The following is a 23,975-nucleotide window of genomic DNA, read 5'->3' as shown; positions in this document are numbered from 1 at the left end:
TCCAATAGGTTCTGTTTTGGTGGCATGGTTGCTGTCTTGCAGGCTCAACTCAAGCATGAGGACCTCTTTCACTTGAACCCAGCATGCCTCTACAATACAAAGGGCATGCTGCACCGAAGAAGGTGGTATTCACCTTCATGAGTAATGTTGGACCAAGATGACACCTCCCATTCTGGAGTTGTAAAGATGCAGTACATTATCTGGAGTGTTTTCATTTTTACTTCCACTCTGGAAGAAGCTGACATGCTATCTTAACCTCGGACTCACTGTGCAAGGGTCAATTAGACAGAAGGCCCTTCTGATTAGGCTCTTCCTCCCTGATTAACTCAGTTTCTCTTTCCACAGAAGCTGCCTGACCTGCTGAGTGTTTCCAGCATTTTCTGTTTTATTTCAGATTTCTAGCATTTGCAGTTTTTTGATTTTCATTGCTTAACAAAGTGTCAGGTTGTAAACACCAGCAAGAGCCAGGCTGGTTACAAAAGAATCAGGAGTGGAACTGAAAACTAAAATAAGAAAGGCAGAGAATGCTTATGAGAAAAGATTAGTTGTCAACATAAATGGGAATACGAGGAGTGGAACTGATTAAGGACAAAAACGAAAACGTGTGTATGGATGCAGAGGGCAGTGTTGAGGTACTAAATTAGTACTTTGCATCTGTCTTCATCAAGGAAGAGGGTATTTAGTCATAGAGTCATACAGCACGGAAACAGACCCCTCGGCCCAACTCGTCCATGCCAACTGTGTTGCCCAGCGAGCTAGTCCCATCCGCCTGTGTTTGGCCCACAGCCCTCTAAACCTCTCCTATCCACGGACTTATCTAGATGGCTTTTAAATGCTGCTAATGGGCCCACTTCAACCACTATTTCTGGCAGCTCATTTCAAATACGCACCACCCTTTGCATGAAGAAGCTGCCCCTGATGTCCCTTTTAAATCTCTTGCCTCTCATCTTAAACCTGTGCCCTCTCGGTTTTAGCACCCCCTCCCTGGGAAAAAGTCTATTTCCTAAATAGTAGTGGAGGAGTTAGCTGAGATACCAGGTACATTAAAAGACTGGAAGAAGGTTAATAGTGGTGTTCCCCAGAGATTTGGTGTTGAGACCAATGTATTTTTTGATCCCTGTTAATAATGTATTCTTGGGGGTACAAGCCACAATTTCTAAATTTGCAAATGGCCCAAAACTTGGCAGCACTGCGAACTGCGAAGAGGATAGTGATACACTGCAGCAGAACATAGCCAGGCTGGTGGAATTGGCAGATTAAGTTTAGTGATGAGAAATGTGAGATGCTGAATTTTGGCATTAAGAATGAGGAGAGACGACAGGGAATAAAGAATACTGTTCTAAGAGAGTTGCTGGAGCGGGTGAACCTGGAGGAACGGATGCACAAGTTGCTGAAAGTGGCAGGTCAGGCTGAGAAAACAGTTACTAAGGCATACGTAATTCTAGGCTTTATCAAAAGGGGCACAGAGTGTAAAAGTAGGAAGTCGTGCTGAAATACACCAATCCAACCTCAACTGGACTTTTGTGTTAATAACGGTTGCCTCATTATTGGAAGAATGTGAAGGCATTATAGAGGGTCCAGATGAGATGCAAGAATGGTTCCTGGGATGGGGCAACTGCAGTTACAAGGAAGGATTAGAGAAGCTGGGACTGTTTTCTTTACAAAGGTTAAGGGGAGATTTGAAAGTTATATAAAAAGAATAACGAGGTGTCTGGACAGAATGGGCAGTGTGAGGCTGCTCCCATTGGTGGAGAGGTCAAAGACTAGAGTTATAGTCATAAAATAAAGGGGAAGAGAATTAATAGTGGGAATAGGCATGAGGAAAACTTTATTTTACATAGGGTGTGGTTTGAATCTGGAAATAAGCTGCCTGCTGATGTGGTGGGGGAAGGTTTAAGAAGGAATTGGATAAATACACCGTGAGGAAAAATTTGTAACACGACAGAGAAGAGGCGGTTGGGGGGGGGTGGTGGTGGTGAAGGGAACTAGCGAATTGCTCTGGTTGAGAGCCAGCACAGACACAATAAGCCAAGTGGCCTCCTTCTGTGCAGTAGCCCTTCCATGATTCAATCATCTATGATGCTATGAATCTCATTTTAGGAAGGGATGGGGAGAAGGGATAGCACAAAGACTTTCAAAACCATAGACGTGAACTGACACAGATCCACAAGCAGGCGCGGTGTGCTCTGCTACAGCTAATGCACTATGGGTAAAGGCATCCTCCTGGAGGCTGTTGTCTCCCTACAGTAACTGACAATGTTTCACAGATTACTTATTATCCAATAAGTGCTTAAATCTTCTGGTTGAGTTTGTTGCCTGGAATGGAAGATAAGGATGAAGTTGTTTATATTGATGCTACCCACTACAGATAGGATTCATATCAGTCTGGCCAGGATATCCCATGGGTCATTGTAATCTGATTCACCAAAGGTCCAGGTTTTAAATACAAGCTTGTTTTCCTTTCCCCACTTACTCCTGTACTGCACTATAAACAGAATTAGCTACAAAGAGCTTCACTTAACGAAGGAACCAGAGGAAGTGAAACTGTTTATCTTAAAGCTGCAGAATTTAAGGGAATATTTAATCAAGGTGCTCAGAATCATCAGGGGCTTTGATAGAGCAAACAAGGGCTAACTATTCCCATGGGCAGAGGGTGAGTGGGAAAGCACACAGATTTAGGATGGCGAGAGCGAGAGAGAGAGAGCGAGCGAGAGAGAGAGCGAGAGAGAGAGCGAGAGAAACAAGGGACTGCAGATACTGGAATCTAGATGAAAAACACGATGATGCTGGAGGAACTCAGCAGGCCAGGCAGCATCCATAGAGAAAAGCAGGCGGTCAACGTTTTGGGTCAGGACCCTTCTTCAGGACTGAAGATAGGAAAAGGGGAAGCCCAATGTATTGGAGGGAAAAGCAGAGCAGTGATAGGTGGACAAAAGAGGGGAGGTGGGGTGGGCACAGGGTGGTGATAGGTAGATGCAGGTGAGAGACAGTGAAAGGCAGGTGTGGGGGAGGAGGGGAGAGCAGATCCACCAGGGGATGGGGCAAAGGTACGGAGAGAAAAGGTAGAGAGGCTAGGAAAGGGAAGAAAAAGAGGCATGGTTGGGGGAACAAGAGTCTAAGTAAGATAAAGAGGAAATGAAGGAAATTAATATTAGTTAAGAAATAGTGCTAGAGAAATTAATGGGACTAAAACCTGATAAATCCCAGGACCTATCTTCATCCCACAGTACTGAATTGGAATCGGTTTATTATTGTCACATATACTGAGATACAATGAAAAATTCTGTTTTGCATGTCATCCATACATCATTTCATTACAACAGTACATCGAGGTAGTACAAGGGAAAACAATAACAGAATGCAGGATAAAGTGTTACAGTTACAGAGAAAGTGTAATGTAGGCAGACAGTGTAAAAAGCCATAACGAGGTAGATTGTGAGGTCAAGAGTCAAGAAAGAGGTTGCCATTGGAGTGGTGGATGCTTTGGTTGCCATCTTCCAAAATGGGGGTCATATTTATTGTTCAATCTGTTGGCTCATTCCAGCAGATTGAAAGATTAATATAATTCCCATATTCATGAAAAAGAGAGAAAACAGGGAGATACAGACTGGATAACAACATTAGTAGTAAGGAAAATAAATGCTAGATTCTATCATGAAGTATGTAATAACATGTTTAGACAAAGTCAACATAGATTTACAAAAGGGAAATCATGTCTGACAAACTTCATGGAGATTGAGGATGTAATTCATAAAATAAGGGAGAACCAATGTATGTGATGTATTTGGATTTTTAGAAGGCCTTTCATAAAGTCTCATGTAAGAGGTGTGTAAGATAAAAGCACACAGGATTGGGAGCAATATGCCTGCATGGCTTGAAGATTGGTTGACAGACTTTCTCGAAGAGTGCATACTGGAAGCAGATTCAATTGTAGGGTTCAGAAGAGAGCTGGATAAGTACTAGAAAGGAAAGAATTTGCAGGACTGTGTGGGGAAGGCTGGGTGAGCGGCTCCGGCTGGATTCCTCCTACATAGATTCCTCTTTCAGTGCTGTAATCATGAAGTGATTCTGTAACGATAAAAGCCACATCCTCAACCCTTGTGCCATTTTGTCTTTCCTGTGAGAATTTGACACAAAAGGCAGCAGCACTGGCAGCCAGTTAGAGAATTTACTGGCTGCCTTTGTATGGAAAGAAATAATTAGATTTCCAGGTCTTTCATACACAACTGGAAGACTTTGTCGGGTCCACTGAGCTGGGGGGGGGGGGGGGGGGGGGGGGGGGTGGGTGTGGGGAGCTGGATAAAGATTATAATTATAAGCATTCCAACATTGTTTAACAGGATGTCCTAGGACATGTATTTCATCATTCCATGAAAATTTAAAATTAGTGGTTTTCCAAAATAGATGCTGAAGAAAGATCTTCCCCTGAACTATTTACTCTCTTTAGATTTGACGTCAACTTCCAGTACTTCTTTTGCCATCCCTAATTTCCAGTACTTGCAGCTTTTATTTTACAATTGATGGCTATGGTAATTATCAAGCCACAATCGGTTGTTGCAGTTAATTTTGCAGATTCCACACAATTGCTAAACACACAGATTTTCTACTTTGGTTTAAAAAAAATAAACAATTTCCAATGTGGCTGAATGTTACAGACCAAGGTCCAGTATCTTGTGGTTCCATCTTTACCATTTCCTGTCTTCCCATTCTGTTTATTTAACATGCAAGGTCTCAAAGGATTGGAGAGTAGCAAATATTGTGCCTTCGTTCAAGAAGGGAAACATGGATAAACCAGGTAATTATAGGCCAGTGAGCCTCACATCAGTGGTAGGGAAACTATTGGAGAGGATACCAAGGGATAGGATTTATGTGTATTTGGAAAGACATGGGCTGCTTAGGAACAGTCAGCATGGCTTCATACGGGGCAGGTCATGCCTTACAAACTAAGACCTGCTGAGTTCCTCCAGCACTTTTTGTGCATTGCTGCAGATTCCAGCATCTGCAGAATTTCTTGTCTCTCCCAGGCTTTTAGATAGACACATGAATATGAAGGGAATGGAGAGATATGGATGAAACACAGGAAGAGGACATTTGGTATAAATTGGCATCGAGATTGGTACAACATCATGGGCCGAATGGCCTGTCCAGGGCTGTACTGTGCTATGTTGTTCTGAAAACTGCCTCGTCCTGTCAGTAGCTTCTTTTGTGTCATTGAATGTGGAACACCAACCGCCCACACCTCCACCCCCAAACCATGTGATCAGACGTCACTCCCCTTCTCAGCCTTTGGCCAAAGAGCGATGATATCAGGTTCACAGTACAGAGCTGGTACACTTCACTACTGGGGTAGCAGCTGAAGTAGCTTCACGTGGACCATTCACATAAGAAATGCATCCACTGCACTCCATATAGTTACACAGTCAGAGGTACAGCATGGAAACAGATCTTCAGCCCACTGAATGTGTCTCAACCATCAGCCAACCATTTACACCAATCCTACATTAATCCCATTTTTTTTTATTCTCCCCACATTCCCATCAACTCCCCCCAGATTCTACTACTCACCTACACGCCAGGAGCAATTTATAGTCGCCTATTAACTCTACCAGTTTCCACATCTCTGGGATGTGGGAAGAAACCGGAGCAGCAAGACGAGACCCACGTAAGTCACAGGGAGAACAGGCAAACTCTACACAGACAACGCTCGAGGTCAGGATTGAACTTGGGTCTCTGGCACTTTGAGGAAACAGCTCTATGGGTTGTGCCATTGTGTGTGATGGAATACAGATCAGAGTCAGTCTGCCTGCACAATGCTTGTACAAAATAACCAAGTGCCGCGTGCAGTATGGTTCATCTTTGTGAAATTACTGTGCTGTTGCTTTTGAGTCTCTCTCTTGTTGGCAGAATAGTTGTCACTGATTCAGATGGCTGTGGGTTCAAGTCTGCCCCAGGACATTCTTGGGGTATCACCCATGCAGAGTACTATTATCCACGTATAGCGCTGAGGAAACTCTTCATTGCTGAAGATCCCAGACTGCAGGCGAGTTTTTAAACCCAATCCTCATTTCTCTGTTCTGGTCGCTGTTCAAACTCCTATTATTTGAAAAATGACAGACTTATCCCAGAATCCTGGCTGTTCACCAACTATTGCTGCATTGACTACAGAACAGGTGACCACACTTCAAAGTAAATAAAGATAGAGTGTTTCAAGGTATTCCTGAGGGAGACAGTGAAGAGGTCAGAACTAACACAATAAGGATTACCAGTCCTCTAGTACTATGCTGCAGTTTCCAGAAACTAAAGACAGGACCCTGCCATAAGCATCCCATGAGGAAAGTTCATCAGCAATCAAACAATAAATTTAGTTTGTTTTAGATTTGTTTTGCTTCAGATTTGTTTTGCTTACTGATGTTTATTAATATAAAAATATTGGAAGCATAAAAGCCTGTTTGCCTGAAAAGAGAGCATGCTGGAAATAGAAACACTCCGATAAAAGTTCCAGGAATAAATCCAGCTGGAGTTGGCAACGCCACACAAGGACTGTTTGCTTCAACTCTGCACACTGAGCTAATGTCTGATGGATAGGTAGAAAACAGCTTCAATCTCTGACTAATACTGCGTTAGCTAGGGTGCACATACAGTGGCCTGCAGAAGTTTGGGCACCCCGGTCAAAATTTCTGTTACTGTGAATAGCTAAGCGAGTATAAGATGACCTGATTTCCAAAAGGCATAAAGTTAAAGATGACACATTTCTTTAATTTTTTTTATTACTTTTTTATTTTCATCTTCTACAGTTTCAAAATAACAAAAAAAGGAAAAAGGCCCAATGCAAAATTTTGGGCACCCTGCATGGTCAGTACTTAGTAACACCCCCTTTGGCAAGTATCACAGCGTGTAGACGCTTTCTGTAGCCAGCTAAGAGTCTTTCAATTCTTGTTTGGGGGATTTTCGCCCATTCTTCCTTGCAAAAGGCTTCTAGTTCTGTGAGATTCTTGGGCCATCTTGCATGCACTGCTCTTTTGAGGTCTATCCACAGATTTTCAATGATTTTTAGGTCATGGGACTATGAGGGCCATGGCAAAACCTTCAGCTTGTGTGCCTCTTGAGATAGTCCATTGTGGATTTTGAGGTATGTTTAGAATCGTTATCCTGTTGTAGAAGCCATCCTCTTTTCATCTTGAGCTTTTTTACAGATGGTGTGATGTTTGCTTAGAATTTGCTGGTGTTTAATTGAATTCACTCTTCCCTCTACCAGTGAAATGTTCTCCAAACTTTCCTGCATCCTCACCACAAAATTCAGTATCAGAAGTTTGCAAAGGAAAATCTAAACAAGCCTGATGCATTTTGGAAATAAGTCCTGTGGACTGATGAAGTTAAAATAGAACTTTTTGGCCGCAAAGAGCAAAGGTATGTTTGGAGCAAGAAGGGTGCAGGATTTCATGAAAAGAACACCTCTCCAACTGTTAAGCACGGGGGTGGATCGATCATGCTTTGGGGTTGTGTTGCAAATGAATTCAATTAAATACCAGCAAATTCTGGAAGCAAACATCATACCGTCTGTGAAAAAAAAAGCTGAAGGTGAAAAGAGAATGGCTTTGTACAACAGGATAACGATCCTAAACACACCTCAAAATCCACAATGGACTACCTCAAGAGGCACAATCTGAAGGTTTTGTCATGGCCCTCACAGTCACCCAACCTAAACATCATCGAAAATCTGTGGATAGACGTCAAAAGAGCAGTGCATGCAAAACGGTCCAAGAATCTCACAGAACTAGAAGCCTTTTGCAAGGAACAATGGGTGAAAATCCCCCAAACAAGAATTGAAAGACTCTTAGCTGGCTACAGAAAGCATTTACAAGCTGTGATACTTGCCAAAGGGGGTGTTACTAAGTACTGACCATGCAGGGTGCCCAAACTTTTGCTTCGGGCCCTTTTCCTTTTTTGTTATTTTGAAACTGTAAAAGATGGAAATAAAAAAAGTAATCTTGCTTAAAATATTGAAGAAATGTGTCATCTTTAACTTTATGCCTTTTGGAAATCAGGTCATCTTTTACTCGCTTAGCTATTCACAGTAACAGAAATTTTGACCAGGGTGCCCAAACTTCTGCAGGCCACTGTATGGCCACAGGGTGAGAAAGAGGAGGATGTGGGGTGAGGGGGGTTGGGGAAGGGAAATCAGCCTAGATTGTTGCTCCTTATTCAGAAGCATTTGTTGGAAAGAACATGTACAGACATTTGGTAATGAAGACCCTAACCCTAACTCAACCAATTGCCTAATTCAATAAACTATCCACCCTTAATTCAGTACACGTTTTCTGCTGTTCAGCTTTTACATTCAGTGCCACAGATCACGTGAGGTGGATTTCACATGCCACAAGTCCCAGCTGAATTCTCTCTCTATTCACACTTTTAAAAAAAGACTTGCAAAGACAGTCTTGAATTTCTATGCCCACAACCATAGGAGATCCCTAGGTGCTTTACAGCCAATTAAGTAATTGTTAAAAGTAGTGTAGTCACAGTTTTAATGTAGGTAATTTCAGCAGCCAATTTGCATATAGCCAGATTCCAGAAACATCAATATGACAATGGCCAGATAACCGACTTTACATGTTGGGGAAGGGATAAACAATACCTGGAAAACCAGGGGGGAGCTCCACTACTGTTCTTTGAAACACCCCTACACTATCTACTATGTCACAGCCTAAACTGACTTGTATGCAACAAATAATCTGCTTGAGGAGCTCAGTGGGTCAAGCAGCATCTGTGGGAGGCAGGCAGGGTTTCAACCTGAAACATCGACAATTCCTTTCCTCCCACAGACGCTGCTCGACCCACTGAGTTCCTCCAGCAGGTTGTTTGTTGACCCAGATTCCAGCATCTGTAGTCTCTTGTGTCTCCATTGTATGGTTATATATTTGTCCCTGACAGTGGCACAGCTAGTAAAGCCATAGTCTCACAGAGCTGGAGACATGGGTTCAATCCTGACCGAGTGTTGTCTGCATGGTGTTTACACGTTCTGCCTGTAACCACGTAAAATTCCTTCAGATGCTCTGGTTTCCTCCCAAACCTCAAAGACATGCGGACTGGTAGGTCAATTGGCTTGCAAATTGCGCCTGTGTAGCTGAGTGAGAGTCTGGGAAAAGTTGACGGGCATAGGGGGAGAATAAGAGAAAGTGGGATTGATATAGGATTAGTGTAAATGGGTGGTTAATAGTCAGAGTGGTACAGGTGGGCTGAATGGCCAATTTCCATGCTGCATCACTCTATGACTATTATTTATTAGTCACATATACATTGAAACACACAGTGAAATGCATCTTTTGTGTAGTGTTCTGGGGGCAGCCCGCAATTGTCACCACGCTTCCAGCGCCAACATAGCATGCCCACAACTTCCTAACCCGTACGTCTTTGGAATGTGGGAGGAAACTGGAACTCCTGGAGAAAACCCACACAGACACGGGGAGAACGTACAAACTCCTTACAGAAGCCAAAATTGAAACCGGGTTGCTGGCACTGTAATAGTGTTACACTAACCGCTGCACCGCCGTGCCTTACCTCACAGATAGGTTGTATAGAACATAGAACAGTACAGCACGGGAACAGGCTCTTTGGCCCACAATGTCTGAACCGAATACAATCCCAAATTAAACTAAATCTCTTCTGCCTGTACATGACCCATATCCCTCCATTCCCTGTATATTTATGTAACTAACAAACAGTCTCTTAAACACCACTATCATATCTGCTTCCACCACTCACCCCAACAGCCTATTCCAGGCACCCACTACTGTGTGAAAAAACTTGCCCCACACATCTCCTTTAAACTTTCCCCCTCTCACCTGGTATACTGGTTGAAAGGTATACATGAGCACCTTCTCAGCACTTAATTTAAGAGAATCAATAAAGGCAAATGGAAATATTAAACAATTGCTCAAAGCCTGAAACAGAATTTGTAGAAGCTTTTGGACATCTTCATATCCTATATTATTTTAAAGCAGAAAAGAAACAGAGTCAATGCTGGAATCAATGCAACATCTTGTTGAGTGTCAGAGTTCCCAGGCTCAGCCACTAGAGGGTGGCCCAAACAATAAATTACAATGGATGGAAACGCACTCACATCAACTTACCGGTGCAGACCTGCTGTCAATCTTAAAAATGCAAAATACTTATAGAGATCAACTCTGAGCACATGCTCCCAGTAGTCAATAAACAAGAGTGGAGGGTTCATGAATGTCAAAAAATGCCTCGGTAACAAAGCAGGAGAGATGAACCTCAAACCTAGGTCTGGGCAGGTGGTTGGACAGTGTCTGGTGATATCCCCCAAGAACAGAGCAGTATTTGGAATCAGCAACCAGTTCAAACAAAGCAAACATAGGACATTGTCAGGGTTCTTCAAAGGCTACATACATCTTTGGACCAATGAAATGTACTTCCCGATGTAGCCAATTCCCATTGAAGCAGATGTCAAGGGAGAATCCCAAGTATCACTAACACCAGTTCCCCATTCATGCTAATATCCACTTCATAAGGATTTGGGAACAGAGTCAATGACAGGCAAGAAGCTCCTCACTGCAGGGTTCAAGGAATTCAACTTCCCAATATATTAAGCTAAAAATCACTTCAAACTGAAAAAACAAACTGCTGGAGAAACTCAGCAGGTCAGGCAGCATCCGTGGAGGGAAACAGAGAGTTGACATTTTGGTCGAGACTCGAAACGTCGACTATCCATATCCCTCCACAGATGCTGCCTGACCCACTGAGTTCGTCCAGCAGTTTGTTTTTCACTCTAGATTCCAGAATCTGCAGCCACTTGTGTCATCATCACTTCAAACTAACTAAATTGGACTAAGAATGCCCACCCAACTTCAGCTTGGCTCTGTGTTTATACTAAATCAAAGTTTGTGAATTGAAGCTACAGTCACTAATACTCTAAATCATGAGAAGGACAAGGAAGCAGTTTCAACACTTTCAGGGGTGTTTCTCCTCACCCAGGGAGTGAGTGGCACTTGGAATGAACTCAAATACAGTGGCAGAACCAAAACACCGGGAATTGGTTGGTTGTTGTAGCAGAAGTATTGGACTTCTGTATGGATGCTTTAAAATGGACAAAAATCGCCTTCATGGTTTTCATTCGCCAATTTTATAATGAAACGCAAGACTTTGTTGCTGAAATTTCCTGGGGTATGGCCCTCTGGTCTTCAAAGTCCTGGTACTCAGATTTCCACTGATTCAACGAATTAAGGTGGCAGCAGTACAAAATTCCAGGGTCAACCTCTAACCCCTTCTGAATCGGATATAAAACTAAAAGCAATGGCACCAGTGCTTTTACGCCAGTGATCACATAGGGAAATAGCAAACAGAAAGCCATTCGGCCCCACATATTCCAGCTCTATCATTATCATGGTTGACCTTAACCTTTGTGGAGTCAAACGAACCATATAAGGAAAACTGGAAATAGAATCAAAGTACAGCCCTTCAAGCAGATGGAAGCAGAGCTGAAGTTTTTAATTTGTTTTTCCATTTGGGTGTTGCCGGCAGGTTCAACGCTTGTTAGGAATGGCTTACTTACTACAGCATAGGAGGCCATCTGGTCCATTGGATCCATGCCAGCTTTCAGCAGAGCAGTCCCATTCCATCACACCTGCCCATCAACTCCCCTTTAATACTTTTTTTTGCCGTCCATGTTACCAGGTAGTTTACAGTAACTGATTAACAAACCAGCACATTTGCGGAATGTGGGGAGGAAACCAGAGCACCCCGGGGGAAGCCCACATAGTCACAGGGAAAAGGTGCAAGCTCCACAAAGATAGCACCGAGGAGGAGGATCAAATTGCTGGAATGTGAGCCAGCAGCACTAACTGCAGCATCATGATGTCACCCTTGAGAAGGTGAACCGCCTTCTTGAACTGCTGCATTCTTTCTGCGTCATGTGCACCCACAGCACTGCCAGAGAGGGAGTCCCAGGATTTAAACTCAGTGACAATGAAAGACAGCAACTTGGATGGGAAGTTGGCTGTGGTAATCCATAACAAATAAAACTCCAGCTTTAAATATCATAGTGCTCTCAAAAAATTGACACGGCATCTGTGACCCACAACAATGCAGGTAAATGACATTAATCCAATCACACTGCACTTACTTCTGCAGAAATTGCTGCAAACCCTGTCGCCTCCTCTCTATACCTTCAGTGTCATTAACTTGGAGAAATGGTTTCTTGCCCGGCAGTTCCGGGAGAGATCTACGAAACAATAGCAAAGGGAAATTAGCATATACTGGAAGGATCTGGGACTCATGTCCAGGACTGTGAAGAACTTTGGTTTCATTTTTCAGGATTGTTCATCTCCGACAAGACCAGCTTTTAGTTCCCATCCTTAGTTACTTTTGAGGAGGTGAAGGTGAGCAACATCCTTCACTGCTGTGGTGTTTCTAGTGAGGCTGCGCCCATAGCCTTGAGTGGATACTGCCAGGATTTTGACCTGGTAATGATGCAGGAATGCCAAAATATTTTCAAGTCAGGATCGTGTGTAACTTGGAAGAGGACCTGCGGGTGGTGGTGTTCCCTGCATTTGCTGTCCTTGCTCTTCAAAGTGTATAGGTCATGGGTTTGGGAGGTGCTGTTATAGTAGCCTGGACGAGTAACTGTAGTGTGTTCTGTAGACAATACACACTGCAGCCACTGTGCGATGATGGAGGATGGACTGAATGTTTAGCATGGTCAGTGGGGTACCAATCAGGCAGGCTACATTGTCCTGCGTGACGTTGAGCTTCTTGAGAGTTTTTGGAGCCACACTCATCCAATCATGTACGGAGTTTTCCAGCACAGTCCTGACTTGTGCCTAGTAGATGATGGAAAGGCGTTGAGAGTCAAGCAAGTCATTCTCTGCAGAATACACAGCATCTGACCTGTTCTTGCAGCCACTGTATTTATGTATCTGATCAGTTGAGTTTCTGGTCAATGGGGACCCCAGAATGCACAAGGCTAGTGACATGGTGATGGAATGTCAATAATGGGTGGTTCAATTTATTCTTATGGAGATATCATTGTTAGGCACTTGTGTGGTCCAAATACTACTGCCATTCATCACCCTTGATTGTCCTTTATTAGGGTCTGGGACTGGGGAGGGATGACTGGGAAGGAGGGGACTGGGGCCAGGGGTGTGGATGAGTCCAGCAGTGGGACTGCAATCTGTGTCTGCACCCAGTCTAAGCAAAGCCACGTGTTCAGCTTTGGCAGGGTTTTTGAAGTCTGCGGATGTCTCCAGAGTAAGTACAAAAAAATGCACTGATGGATTTAATTCATGGCTCAGTTGGTGGCTCTCTTCAAAGGCTGTGGGTTAGAGATGCACTCCTGAGACCTGAGCATAATGTCCAAGCTGGCAATCCCATACTGTACTGAGTGCTGCACTGTTGGATTCTCCCAGTTTCGGACGGGAGGTCAAACCAAGGACTTGTCTGCCGTCTTGGTTGAACATTCAAGATGCCATGACACCACCAAATGAGCCACCATCGGCACCACAAGGTGTAATGAAGCCTCTTCCCATCGACTCCAGCGGATCGGAATTCAGTGCAACAATCAGTGCCATTAATTCTACGTCTGTACACCATTGGATAGAAGTCATATTCCAAGCTGTACTTACACAAGTCCAGCATTCTTCTGCAGCCGACGTCTCAGCCACTCAAACTCTCGATACCGCCTTCGTACACAGGAGGTTTTCACAGTAAACGCCTTACTGTTTGTCTGAAAGAGTGCAGCAAAGAGCCTGTCAGTTAACCTTGTCGATGTTTACTTGCATGCAAACAACAAAATTTGTCCCTGCAGGTGACTTAGTAGCCCATTCTTACATTACAGGCCATTTGTCCCACTATAGCTATGCTGTACTTTCAGAGGGATATTCAATTAGTCCCATTCACTGAACCAGAGAGTCCTGCAAACAATTCCCTTGAAACTATTTGTATAGGTTCCGTTTGGAAGTACCCACTGAATCCATGTGCACTGCCTTCAGGCAGCACATTCCAGATCATTACATCCCCCTCTGGTTGCCTTTAGTTTACTCGCCATTCACCAGAAGTCCAAACACCTTTGATAAATGCCCTGCCTGGCCCATTGACAGTATTGAGCCCCAGAAAGAAAGTTCCTGATCCAACCACTGGTTTGTTCTGGGTCTGGCCAGGAATACGTCATGATTATTAACTTCAACATCGCTGGCCTTGGGGGCAAGGTCAAGAAACCATGGTTTCAGAGGGAGGGAGGGAGGGAGGGAGGGAGGTAAAAGACAGGAAATTATAGGCCGGTTAGACCACTAAAGTCAGGCTAACCGGCCTATAATTTTAGGCCATTATAATTTTAGTCCATTATTAAGGATGAGGTTTCAGGGTACTTGGAAGCAAATGATAAAATAGGCCGAAGTCAGCATGGTTTCCTTATGGAGAATATCTTGCCTGATGAATCTGTTGGAATTCTTTGAGGAAGTAACAGGCAGGATAGACAAAGGAGAGTCTATGGATGTTGTTTATTTGAATTTTCAGAAGGCTTCTGACAAGGTGCCGCACACGAGGCTGCTAAACAAGATAGAAGCCCATGGTATTAGAGGAAAGGTACTACCATGAATAGAAGATTGGCTGACTGGCATAAGGCAAAGAGTGGGAATAAAGGGGGTCTTTTCTGGTTGGCTGCCGGTGACTAGTGGTGTTCCGCAGGGGTTAGTGTTGGGCCTGCTACTTCTCACGTTATATGTTAATGAGCTGGATGATGGAATTGATGGTTTTGTGGCCAAGTTTGCAGATGATACAAAGATAGGTGGAGGGGCAGGTAGTGTTGAGGAAGCAGGGAGTCTGCATAAGGAATTGGACAGGTTGGGAGAATGGGCAAAGAAGTGGCAGATGGAATACAGCGAAGTAGGGAAGTGTACGGTCATGCACTTTGGTAGAAGGAATAATTGTGTAGACTATTTTCTAAACTGGGAGAGAATTCAGAAATCAGAGGTTCAAAGGGACTTGGGAGTCCTAGTGCAGGATTCTCTAAAGGTTAACTTGCAGGTTGAGTTCAGTAGTAAGGAAGGCAAATGCAATGTTAGCATTCATTTCAAGAGCACTAGAATATAAAAGCAAGGATGTAATGCCGAGGCTTTATAAGGCATTGGTCAGACCACATTTGGAGTACTGTCAGCAGTTTTGGGCCCCATATCTAAGGAAAGATGTGCTGGCATTGGAGAGGGTCCAGAGGAGGTTTACGAGAATAATCCCAGGGATGAAAGGGTTAATGTGTGAGGAGCATTTGATAGCTCTGGGCCTGTACTCACTGGAGTTTAGAAGAATGAGGGGGGATCTCATTTAACCTACCAAATATTGAAAGGCCTGGATAGAGTGCACGTGGAGAGGATGTTTCCAGTAGTGGGAGAGTCTGTCAGAGGGCACAGCCTCAGAATAAAAGGATGTTCTTTTAGAACAGAGATGAGAGGAATTTCTCTAGCCAGAGGGTGGTGAATCTGTGAAATACATTGCCACAGATGGCTGTGGAGGCCAAGTCACTGGGTATATTTAAAGTAGAGGTTGATAGGTTCTTGATTAGTGTCAAAGGTTACAGGGAGAAGGCAGGGGAATGGGGTTGAGAGGGAAATAAGTCAGCTATGATGAAATGATAGAGCAGACATGATGGGCCAAATGGCCTAATTCTGCTCTTATGTCTTATGGTCCATTCCCTTTAATGTTTATCATTTTATTGAAAAACAAAAAAAACTACAGATACCAGAAATATGAAGTAGAAGACAGTGGATATACTCAGAAAGTCAGGCAGGAGAAAGAAATGGTTCAGGTTGATGATGTAGGAAGTGATGAAAGGTCATCAAAATTCTTCAGTTTCTCTCCATAGATGCTGTTTGGCCTCCTGAGTATTTAAACCATATTCTGTATTTATCATCTTATCACTTCCGAGAAAGCAACGATGTCTATACTTACATAGAGGAATATTTTATAATCCACGTAGGAGGCCCAAGAACTCTGATCTTGGATTTGTGGATCCTGCACTCGTACAGTGATGAATTCCTACCAAACATAACGTTTGAGTGTTAAGTACATAAAGGAGAGCAGCTCTATTCAAAGCTGACATGCTGTGAGCTTTTGCCTTTTCATTCCTGCCTGCATTTGTGAACTGTATACATCAGCCATATAAGAACCAAAAAAACTAAAGATTATGCAAGTCATCATTGATCCTGATGGACTGGGTAAGAAGACAACTTGTTTCAAATCAGCTTTATGTTTACATTTCCAAATAAAATTTATCAATCCGAAACATGATTTTTTTTCTTTTATATTCATTCAAGGGATGTGGACTTCACAGACTGAGCCAGTATTTAATTACCCATCCCTAGTTGCCCTTGAGAAGGTGGTGGTAAGTTGCCTTCTTGTAGGTGCTGCAGTCTTTGAGGTGTGGGTATATCCACAATGCTTTTCAGGAGAGAGAGCCAGGATTTTGACCCAGTGACTTTGTCTCCACAAATATACTGGGTATTTCCAGCATTTTTGTTTTTATTTTAAGTGTAACTCTCAATTTAGAACTCCCACAAGTATAAATATTCATTTGATGTTTATCCTACCAAACCCATACATAATTTTAATTACAATCATGAGATCATCCTTCAGCCTCCAAACACAAAAACCTCCAGCCTACATACTTCCCATCGTCCAGCAGTGTGCTGGAACTTAGCTGGGTTCACTAGCAAAGAAAAAGTCATTTGTGCTGTCAGCAGGCAGACATTCTTGAGGAGAAGAAAATATCAGGGAAGAATTCTCACCTCTTCCTCCTGATCATTCATCATTTTGTTCTCAGTTGAAGTATCAGGGCACCATCTGGAGGGCATGGACACATAGAAACAATTGTTACATCAACTCTACAAGTTCTTCTTGTTGCCCTTTACAATTTTTAAATTACGAATCACCTGAAAGGCAATAAAAGAAAGAGCAATTGGGTGGGGTTGTTGGGAGTGCAGGGAGATAGGATATGGGGGAAATGGGATTGCTCTGTGACCTGGCATGGAGTTGACAGGCCAAATGGTCCCTTTCTATGTCACAAGGAATTACAGTAAGGTGTCATGAAAGTAACTTCTCATTGAAAATACTTTTGTAAGTTTCTTGTCCCCATCTCCAAGAGCACTACAATCACAGAGTAGGTCAGAATCCGACAGGGAATATTTTGAAGGGCTATTATCCAGCTGAACTCTACTCAATCTGCTGTTGAATCATGATTAGTCTCAGGTCCCCTGAGCCAAGTGAAAGAAGGTCAGGGATGCCAAGAGAGCATTTTTCCCTGATGCAGTGTTTGGGACAGGATTGGCAGAGTAACGAAGCGCCCACATACGCATAGTCTGTCCTGTTGGCAGTCACCATCTAATACTTGTGGAATACCAGAGTAGATTGAGGCACCAATGATTTGACAGAATCGTTTTACTACAAAGGTTTAGAAATACAAAAGAAGACGATTCTCAATGTGGAGGGCCAGCAGGAGGCCTTTCAATCCCTTGAAATTGCTCACCACTCAGTTAGTCCAAGGGTGATCTGTAGGACCATTTTGGGAGAGAGCTCAAAATTTCCACTGCAGTTCGTGTGGGGAAAATGTCCTTCCAGAATTCACCCTTGAACAACCTGTCTCTAATATTAAGCCGAGCTCTTCACCAGAGTAAACTTTCTCTCCATAAACCCTATTGAATCAACTTAATATTTTGAACATCACGATCAGTTGATCCTTGGGGTAACGTGAATTGCAACTTTCTGTCAACCATCCCCATAACTTAACTGGACCGACAAACAATCTGCTGGAGCAACTCAGTGGCTCAAGGAGCATGTTGGAGGAAAGGAATTGTCAACGTTTCAGATGGAAATCCTGCATCAGAACTCATAATTTAACTCTTTAAACCCTAGTGTCATTATAGTGAACACAGTGTTGACTGAATAAAGCATTAAAAAAAATAACGTCCATTGCACAGACAAATATAACACTTACTAGATAAACGTGGAAGGGAAACTAAGAGAATACTCTTCAGTCTCTATAATTCTTTGACCAAGATAATAATACTGTTTACACCATATGTGATCAAGACTGAAAAGAACAATTCTGCTCACCTCCAGGTCTCCAAATGAACAATCAGGCAACTGTTAGCTTTTCAGCTGGCGTTCCAGTCACTGGGTTCCTATCCAGAGTCTCAGCAGCCAACCTCTCACCTTGCTTCCTCATCCAAATGAGGATGACAACCAGCAGCAAGTTTAAAGCTCTGTTCAAAAACAAAATTAAACAAAACAACTTCATGCTACCTCATTATTTCACAAGCTGCAGTCCACGTAGAGAGCAGAGGCAATGTGCAACAAACTGATAAAATGTGATCCTCCCACCAAACATCAGTTGGCAAAGATGCAGCCCTCTCTGGACCGATCCCCAGCCAACTGAAAATGCCGAACAATCACACTGCCAATAAGAGACAGAGTAAAACTAGGGAGGAGGGTGGGAAGTAGGGGGTAAAATCTTGACACATTTGCTCTTGGTTCAACAATACCACAAATTTAAAACTGAGACACAAGAGATTCTGCAGATGCTGGAAATCTGCGGCAACACACACAAAATGATAGAGGAACTTGGCAGGTCAGGCAGCATCCACGGAGGGAAATAAATAGTCGACGTTTCGGGTCAAGACCCTTCATCAGGACTGGAAAGGAAGAGGGCAGAAGCCAGAATAAAAAGGAAGGGGGAGGGGGAGGAGCATAAGCTGGCAGGTGATAGGCGAGTCCAGGTGAGAGAGGGAAGGTAGGTGGGTGGGGAGATGAAAGGGAGTGATGCGAGAAGCTGGGAGGTGATAGGTAGAAGAGGCAAAGGGCTGAAGAAGAAAACTGATCTGTTTTCAAATTCTTCTTTGGCTGCACCACATTTCTCTCTCTGGCCCTCTAAATACTTCTGTGGTCCCCCAATTCTGGCATCTCACGCATCACCAATTTTATATGCCCCACAATCGTCAACAGTGCCTTCAGCTGCCCGGGCCCCCAGCTCTGGAATTTCGTCCCTAAACCTCTCCATCTTAAAATGTTCCCCAAAACTGATGACTTAACCTTGTCCTAAATATGGCCCAGTATCTAGTGAAGGGCCATATGACATTTTACCACATTAAAGATGCTATACAAATGCAAATCGTTCTTCTCAACAGCCTGTTTCATCACACTTAGGATATTTACTTTGGGAGACAAAAATCTGCGAGATGAACAATGATTGGTCAACCGTCACCAATTCCTCTCTTTTGCTGATCTCTTAAGACCCACTGATCTCTTTTGTAGCCAGTACAGCTTACACAGAATAGCCACTTGAACAAGGTATCAAGGAGTGGCTGGTGCCTCTGGAATCATAAGCCAGCAAAAATCAACACCATCAGAAAACGCCGTAAGAAAATTATAAATCAAAAGGGAGTGCAAGCTCACACTAGTAAATCATCTCGTGTAGGGACTGGGTGGCATGGAGAACGTTGGTGTATTTGGGAGACAAGCCGAGAGTTGACACTGTTCAATGCACAATGACGGCAAATAAATCTACACATAGTAATGACACTAAGGGCCTCGCCGGGTTACAAACACCTGTACATAAAAACGAGCTCTGAAAAATATTAGTTAATTCAAAAAAAACCTGTTTACATGCAACTCCCTGCAGTAATGAGGCACCATTGTCTCTTAAGAACACAGGCTGCGCATCGCTCTGCAGGAAGTCATTTAAGAGATTTGCTTTGGAAATTGACAGGGCAATCCATGCTTGATATTTCTGCAATGATAGCAATGTGGCATTCACTGATACTTCAAGGCCATCAAAACCAGTTATTGGGTGTGGGACACCACTGTAACTAGGCAGGGGCAGAAAATAAATAAATGTTCATGTTAATTGGCTCTCACTGAACCTCCCACGATGAGATCAGAGAAGGCATTAAGTAGCCACCTCCTACATTAACACATACTTAAAGACATATCCCTGCCACTTAATGCACAATTCAGTACATGTCTATTTTGTCACTTCAGATTCTGCTGTTTGTGTATCCAGGGAGCCATCCCTCAACACTGCAACAAAGGAGGTGTATTTTGGGTGTCTGGAGTTTTGCGTTCCGAACCCCTCAGATCAGCCACTGCTATTTGAATATTCAAAAGGATTCTGTCAGTTGGGATGTTCTCCCATTGTAAATATGTAATTCTGCAAAGTTACCTGTCCAAACTCAAGATGTTAAAGTAGGTAATTATAACCACTGAAACTGGATCGCTTATTGTTATATTCATGTTTGAAAAGTATAAAACCTCACTGAAAGGGAAAGGAGAGGAGAAATAGATCCTCTGGAAGACCTGCTTGTGCTGAATAAAGATCTTTTTACATCTAGCAGCTTCAGTCTCCATTGGTTTATTCACAACATTCATTACATTATTATGGTGGTACAGTTACCATATCGAGTGATTCTGTGTATTTTTCCCAACTTATGGACAAAACTGACTATGGACATCTGTAAAAAAAATGGAACCCATTCGCAATCTGGAGACAGCCTGTGCACAACAGCTGCAGAGCCCAAGACATGGTTAGCGAGACACAAACCACGGCAGATGCAGGAGATCTGAAATAAAGAGAGAAAAAGCTGGAAACACCCAGCATCTGTGGAAGGAGAAAGAAAGTTTTTGATTGGCATGAAATGTAAGCTCTGTTTCTCTCCCCATAGATGCTGCCTGACCTGCTGAGTATTTTCAGCAGTTTCTATTTTTAAGACATAGTTAGCAGTGAACAGCGGCAGACAAACTTAAATGTAAAGAAAACTTGCATTTATATATTAGCTTTCAGGATGCTCCAAATGCTTTGGAAATATAGCACTGTATCAGCAGCGACATACACAAAGAAAACTCTCAGAATGTTATTGGTTCTTCTGGGGTTGCCTGTTTTATGTCTTTTTTGACTTTTATCTTAGAGGTAAAAATCTGGAGGGATAAGACCAGCAGACTGATATTAATGAGAAAACATGGAATAACTCTCCTGTGCTACTCAGAAGGTACACTGGTCCTCAGTTTAACATCTCATCCAAAAGGCAACACCTACAATGGTGCTGCGCACTCACTGCAATACACTGGTAGCTCCATCACAGATTTTCAAACTAAGAGGTGAGGGCCCAAATGGTTGACCTTTTTGTTTCACCACACAGTACACATTGAGCATTATACTGAAACAATGGGATAGTCGGGTAACTTCGTACAAAGAGATATGTTATCCCTAGTTCTTCCTCACTAAAAGTGTGGAGAATAGCTTGTAACAAATCCAAAGGTGAGGGAGAGAGAAAATATTCTGACTTTCATCCTTTCACTGGTTTAGACCAGATTTTAACTGATGAATTTATTGTCATTTTTAGAATTGAAAAACAACAGTGAAAGGCCACAGACTGAAGTACAGACCACCAGCAAGGTTGGAACAAGTAGTAAAGTTGTGGAGACCAGTAGAAACTGCAGAGTTGTGGACACAACTCAGCACATCACAGACACTAGCCTCCCCTCCACGGACTCTTGCTGCCTCAGTAAAGCAGACCCCGCCAAGAAAGCTCACCAGCGCCTCTACTTCCTCAGGAGGCTAAAGAAATTCAGTTTTTCCCCTTTGACTCTCACCAACTTTTACCGATGCACCATAGAAAGCATCCTATCTGGATGTATCACGGCTTGGTACCGCAAGTGCTCTGCCCAGGACCACAAGAAATTGCAGAGAGTTGTGGACACAGCCCAGTGCATCACGGACACCAGCCTCCCCTCCTTGGAATCTATCTTTACCTCTCGTCTTGGTGAAGCAGCCAGCATAATTAAAGACCCCACCCACCTGGGTCATTCTCTCTTCTCTCCTCTTCCATCAGGTAGAAGATACAGGAGCCTGAGGGCATGTACCACCAGGCTTAAGGACAGCTTCTACCCCACTGTGATAAGACTATTGAATGGTTCCCTTATACAATGAGATGGACTCTGACCTCACGATCCACCTTGTTATGACCTTGCACCTTATTGCACTGCACTTCCTCTGTAGCTGTGACACTTTACTCTGTACTGTTATTGTTTTTACCTGTACTACATCAACGTACTCTGTACTAACTCAATGTAACTGCACTATGTAATGAATTGACCTGTACGATCGGTATGCAAGGACAAGTTTTTCACTGTACCTCGGTACAAGTGACAATAATAAACCAATATCCCGGACATTCTCTCTTCTCCCCTCTCCTGAAGATACAGAAGCCTGAAAGCACGTACCACCAGGCTCAAGGACAGCTCCTATCCCGCTATTATAAGACGAGTGAACAGTCCTCTTGTACGATAAGATAGACCCTAGACCTTGACACGATGGAAGTGAATGGTCGATGTTGTGGGCTGAGACCGTTCATCAGGACACTTCCCTCCACAGATGCTGCCTGACCTGCTGAGCTCCTCCAGCACTGTGTGTGCTGCCCCAGACCTCAGGCACCTGCAGCCTCTGTGCCCCCCGGCTACAGGGGCACCCGCGCCCTCTCTGCCCCCCACCCCCCCCCCCCGGCTACAGGGGCACCCGCGCCCTCTCTGCCCCCCCCCCCCGGCGACAGGGGCACCCGCGCCCTCTCTGCCCCCCCCCCCCCGGCGACAGGGGCAACCCGCGCCCTCTCTGCCCCCCCCCCCCGGCGACAGGGGCACCCGCGCCCTCTCTGCCCCCCCCCCCCGGCGACAGGGGCACCCGCGCCCTCTCTGCCCCCCCCCCCCGGCGACAGGGGCACCCGCGCCCTCTCTGCCCCCCCCCCGGCGACAGGGGCACCCGCGCCCTCTCTGCCCCCCCCCCCCGGCGACAGGGGCACCCGCGCCCTCTCTGCCCCCCCCCCCCCCCCGGCGACAGGGGCACCCGCGCCCTCTCTGCCCCCCCCCCGGCGACAGGGGCACCCGCGCCCTCTCTGCCCCCCCCCCCGGCGACAGGGGCACCCGCGCCCTCTCTGCCCCCCCCCCCCGGCGACAGGGGCAACCCGCGCCCTCTCTGCCCCCCCCCCCCGGCGACAGGGGCACCCGCGCCCTCTCTGCCCCCCCCCCCGCTACAGGGGCACCCGCGCCCTCTCTGCCCCCACCCCCGCTACAGGGGCACCCGCGCCCTCTCTGCCCCCCCCCCCGGCGACAGGGGCACCCGCGCCCTCTCTGCCCCCCCCCCCCGGCGACAGGGGCACCCGCGCCCTCTCTGCCCCCCCCCCCGGCGACAGGGGCACCCGCGCCCTCTCTGCCCCCCCCCCCCGGCGACAGGGGCACCCGCGCCCTCTCTGCCCCCCCCCCCGGCGACAGGGGCACCCGCGCCCTCTCTGCCCCCCCCCCCCCGGCGACAGGGGCACCCGCGCCCTCTCTGCCCCCCCCCCCGCTACAGGGGCACCCGCGCCCTCTCTGCCCCCCCCCCCGCTACAGGGGCACCCGCGCCCTCTCTGCCCCCCCCCCCCGGCGACAGGGGCACCCGCGCCCTCTCTGCCCCCCCCCCCCCGGCGACAGGGGCACCCGCGCCCTCTCTGCCCCCCCCCCCCGGCGACAGGGGCACCCGCGCCCTCTCTGCCCCCCCCCCCGCTACAGGGGCACCCGCGCCCTCTCTGCCCCCCCCCCGCTACAGGGGCACCCGCGCCCTCTCTGCCCCCCCCCCCCGCTACAGGGGCACCCGCGCCCTCTCTGCCCCCCCCCCCCGGCGACAGGGGCACCCGCGCCCTCTCTGCCCCCCCCCCCGGCGACAGGGGCACCCGCGCCCTCTCTGCCCCCCCCCCCGCTACAGGGACAGCGGCCGCCGGCCCTTCTTTACAGCGCACAGGACCTGCATTCCTCTGGCGCCTGTCACCTCCTGGGGAGGAGAGCGCCCCATTCCGTTTGCGGTCACGTAGGAACTTGCCATTTAAAGCCGGGGAGGGTTTGTGAAGCCGCCGGTTATTTTTACAGCAGACGCGTTAAACGCCGCGGATTTA

At 45.7% G+C, this 23,975-nt stretch overlaps 1 protein-coding gene across 3 annotated transcripts in view; it reads right to left on the bottom strand.

Moving 5' to 3' along the window:
• Positions 1-23,975, bottom strand: part of LOC127582913 (sorting nexin-11-like) — a 92,041-nt gene that overhangs the window by 68,006 nt on the left and 60 nt on the right. Inside the window, exons 1-6 of one of the 3 annotated variants that reach the window (XM_052038562.1) lie at positions 23,828-23,975; positions 18,118-18,266; positions 16,794-16,937; positions 15,958-16,044; positions 13,641-13,741; positions 12,143-12,241 (exon numbers count right to left, since the gene is read on the bottom strand). In XM_052038562.1, coding sequence (XP_051894522.1) covers positions 12,143-12,241; positions 13,641-13,741; positions 15,958-16,044; positions 16,794-16,859 — 353 coding nt within the window. In that variant the 5' untranslated portion in view covers positions 16,860-16,937; positions 18,118-18,266; positions 23,828-23,975. The remainder of the gene's footprint in view (positions 1-12,142; positions 12,242-13,640; positions 13,742-15,957; positions 16,045-16,793; positions 16,938-18,117; positions 18,267-23,827) is intronic. The other 2 variants (XM_052038564.1, XM_052038561.1) reach the window with 2 other exon arrangements.

Source organism: Pristis pectinata, chromosome 25, assembly GCF_009764475.1.
Source record: "Pristis pectinata isolate sPriPec2 chromosome 25, sPriPec2.1.pri, whole genome shotgun sequence".
Taxonomy (NCBI): Eukaryota; Metazoa; Chordata; class Chondrichthyes; order Rhinopristiformes; family Pristidae; genus Pristis; species Pristis pectinata.
The sequence above is the reverse complement of the archived record's forward strand: the minus strand, read 5'-3'. Positions and strand labels throughout refer to the sequence as shown.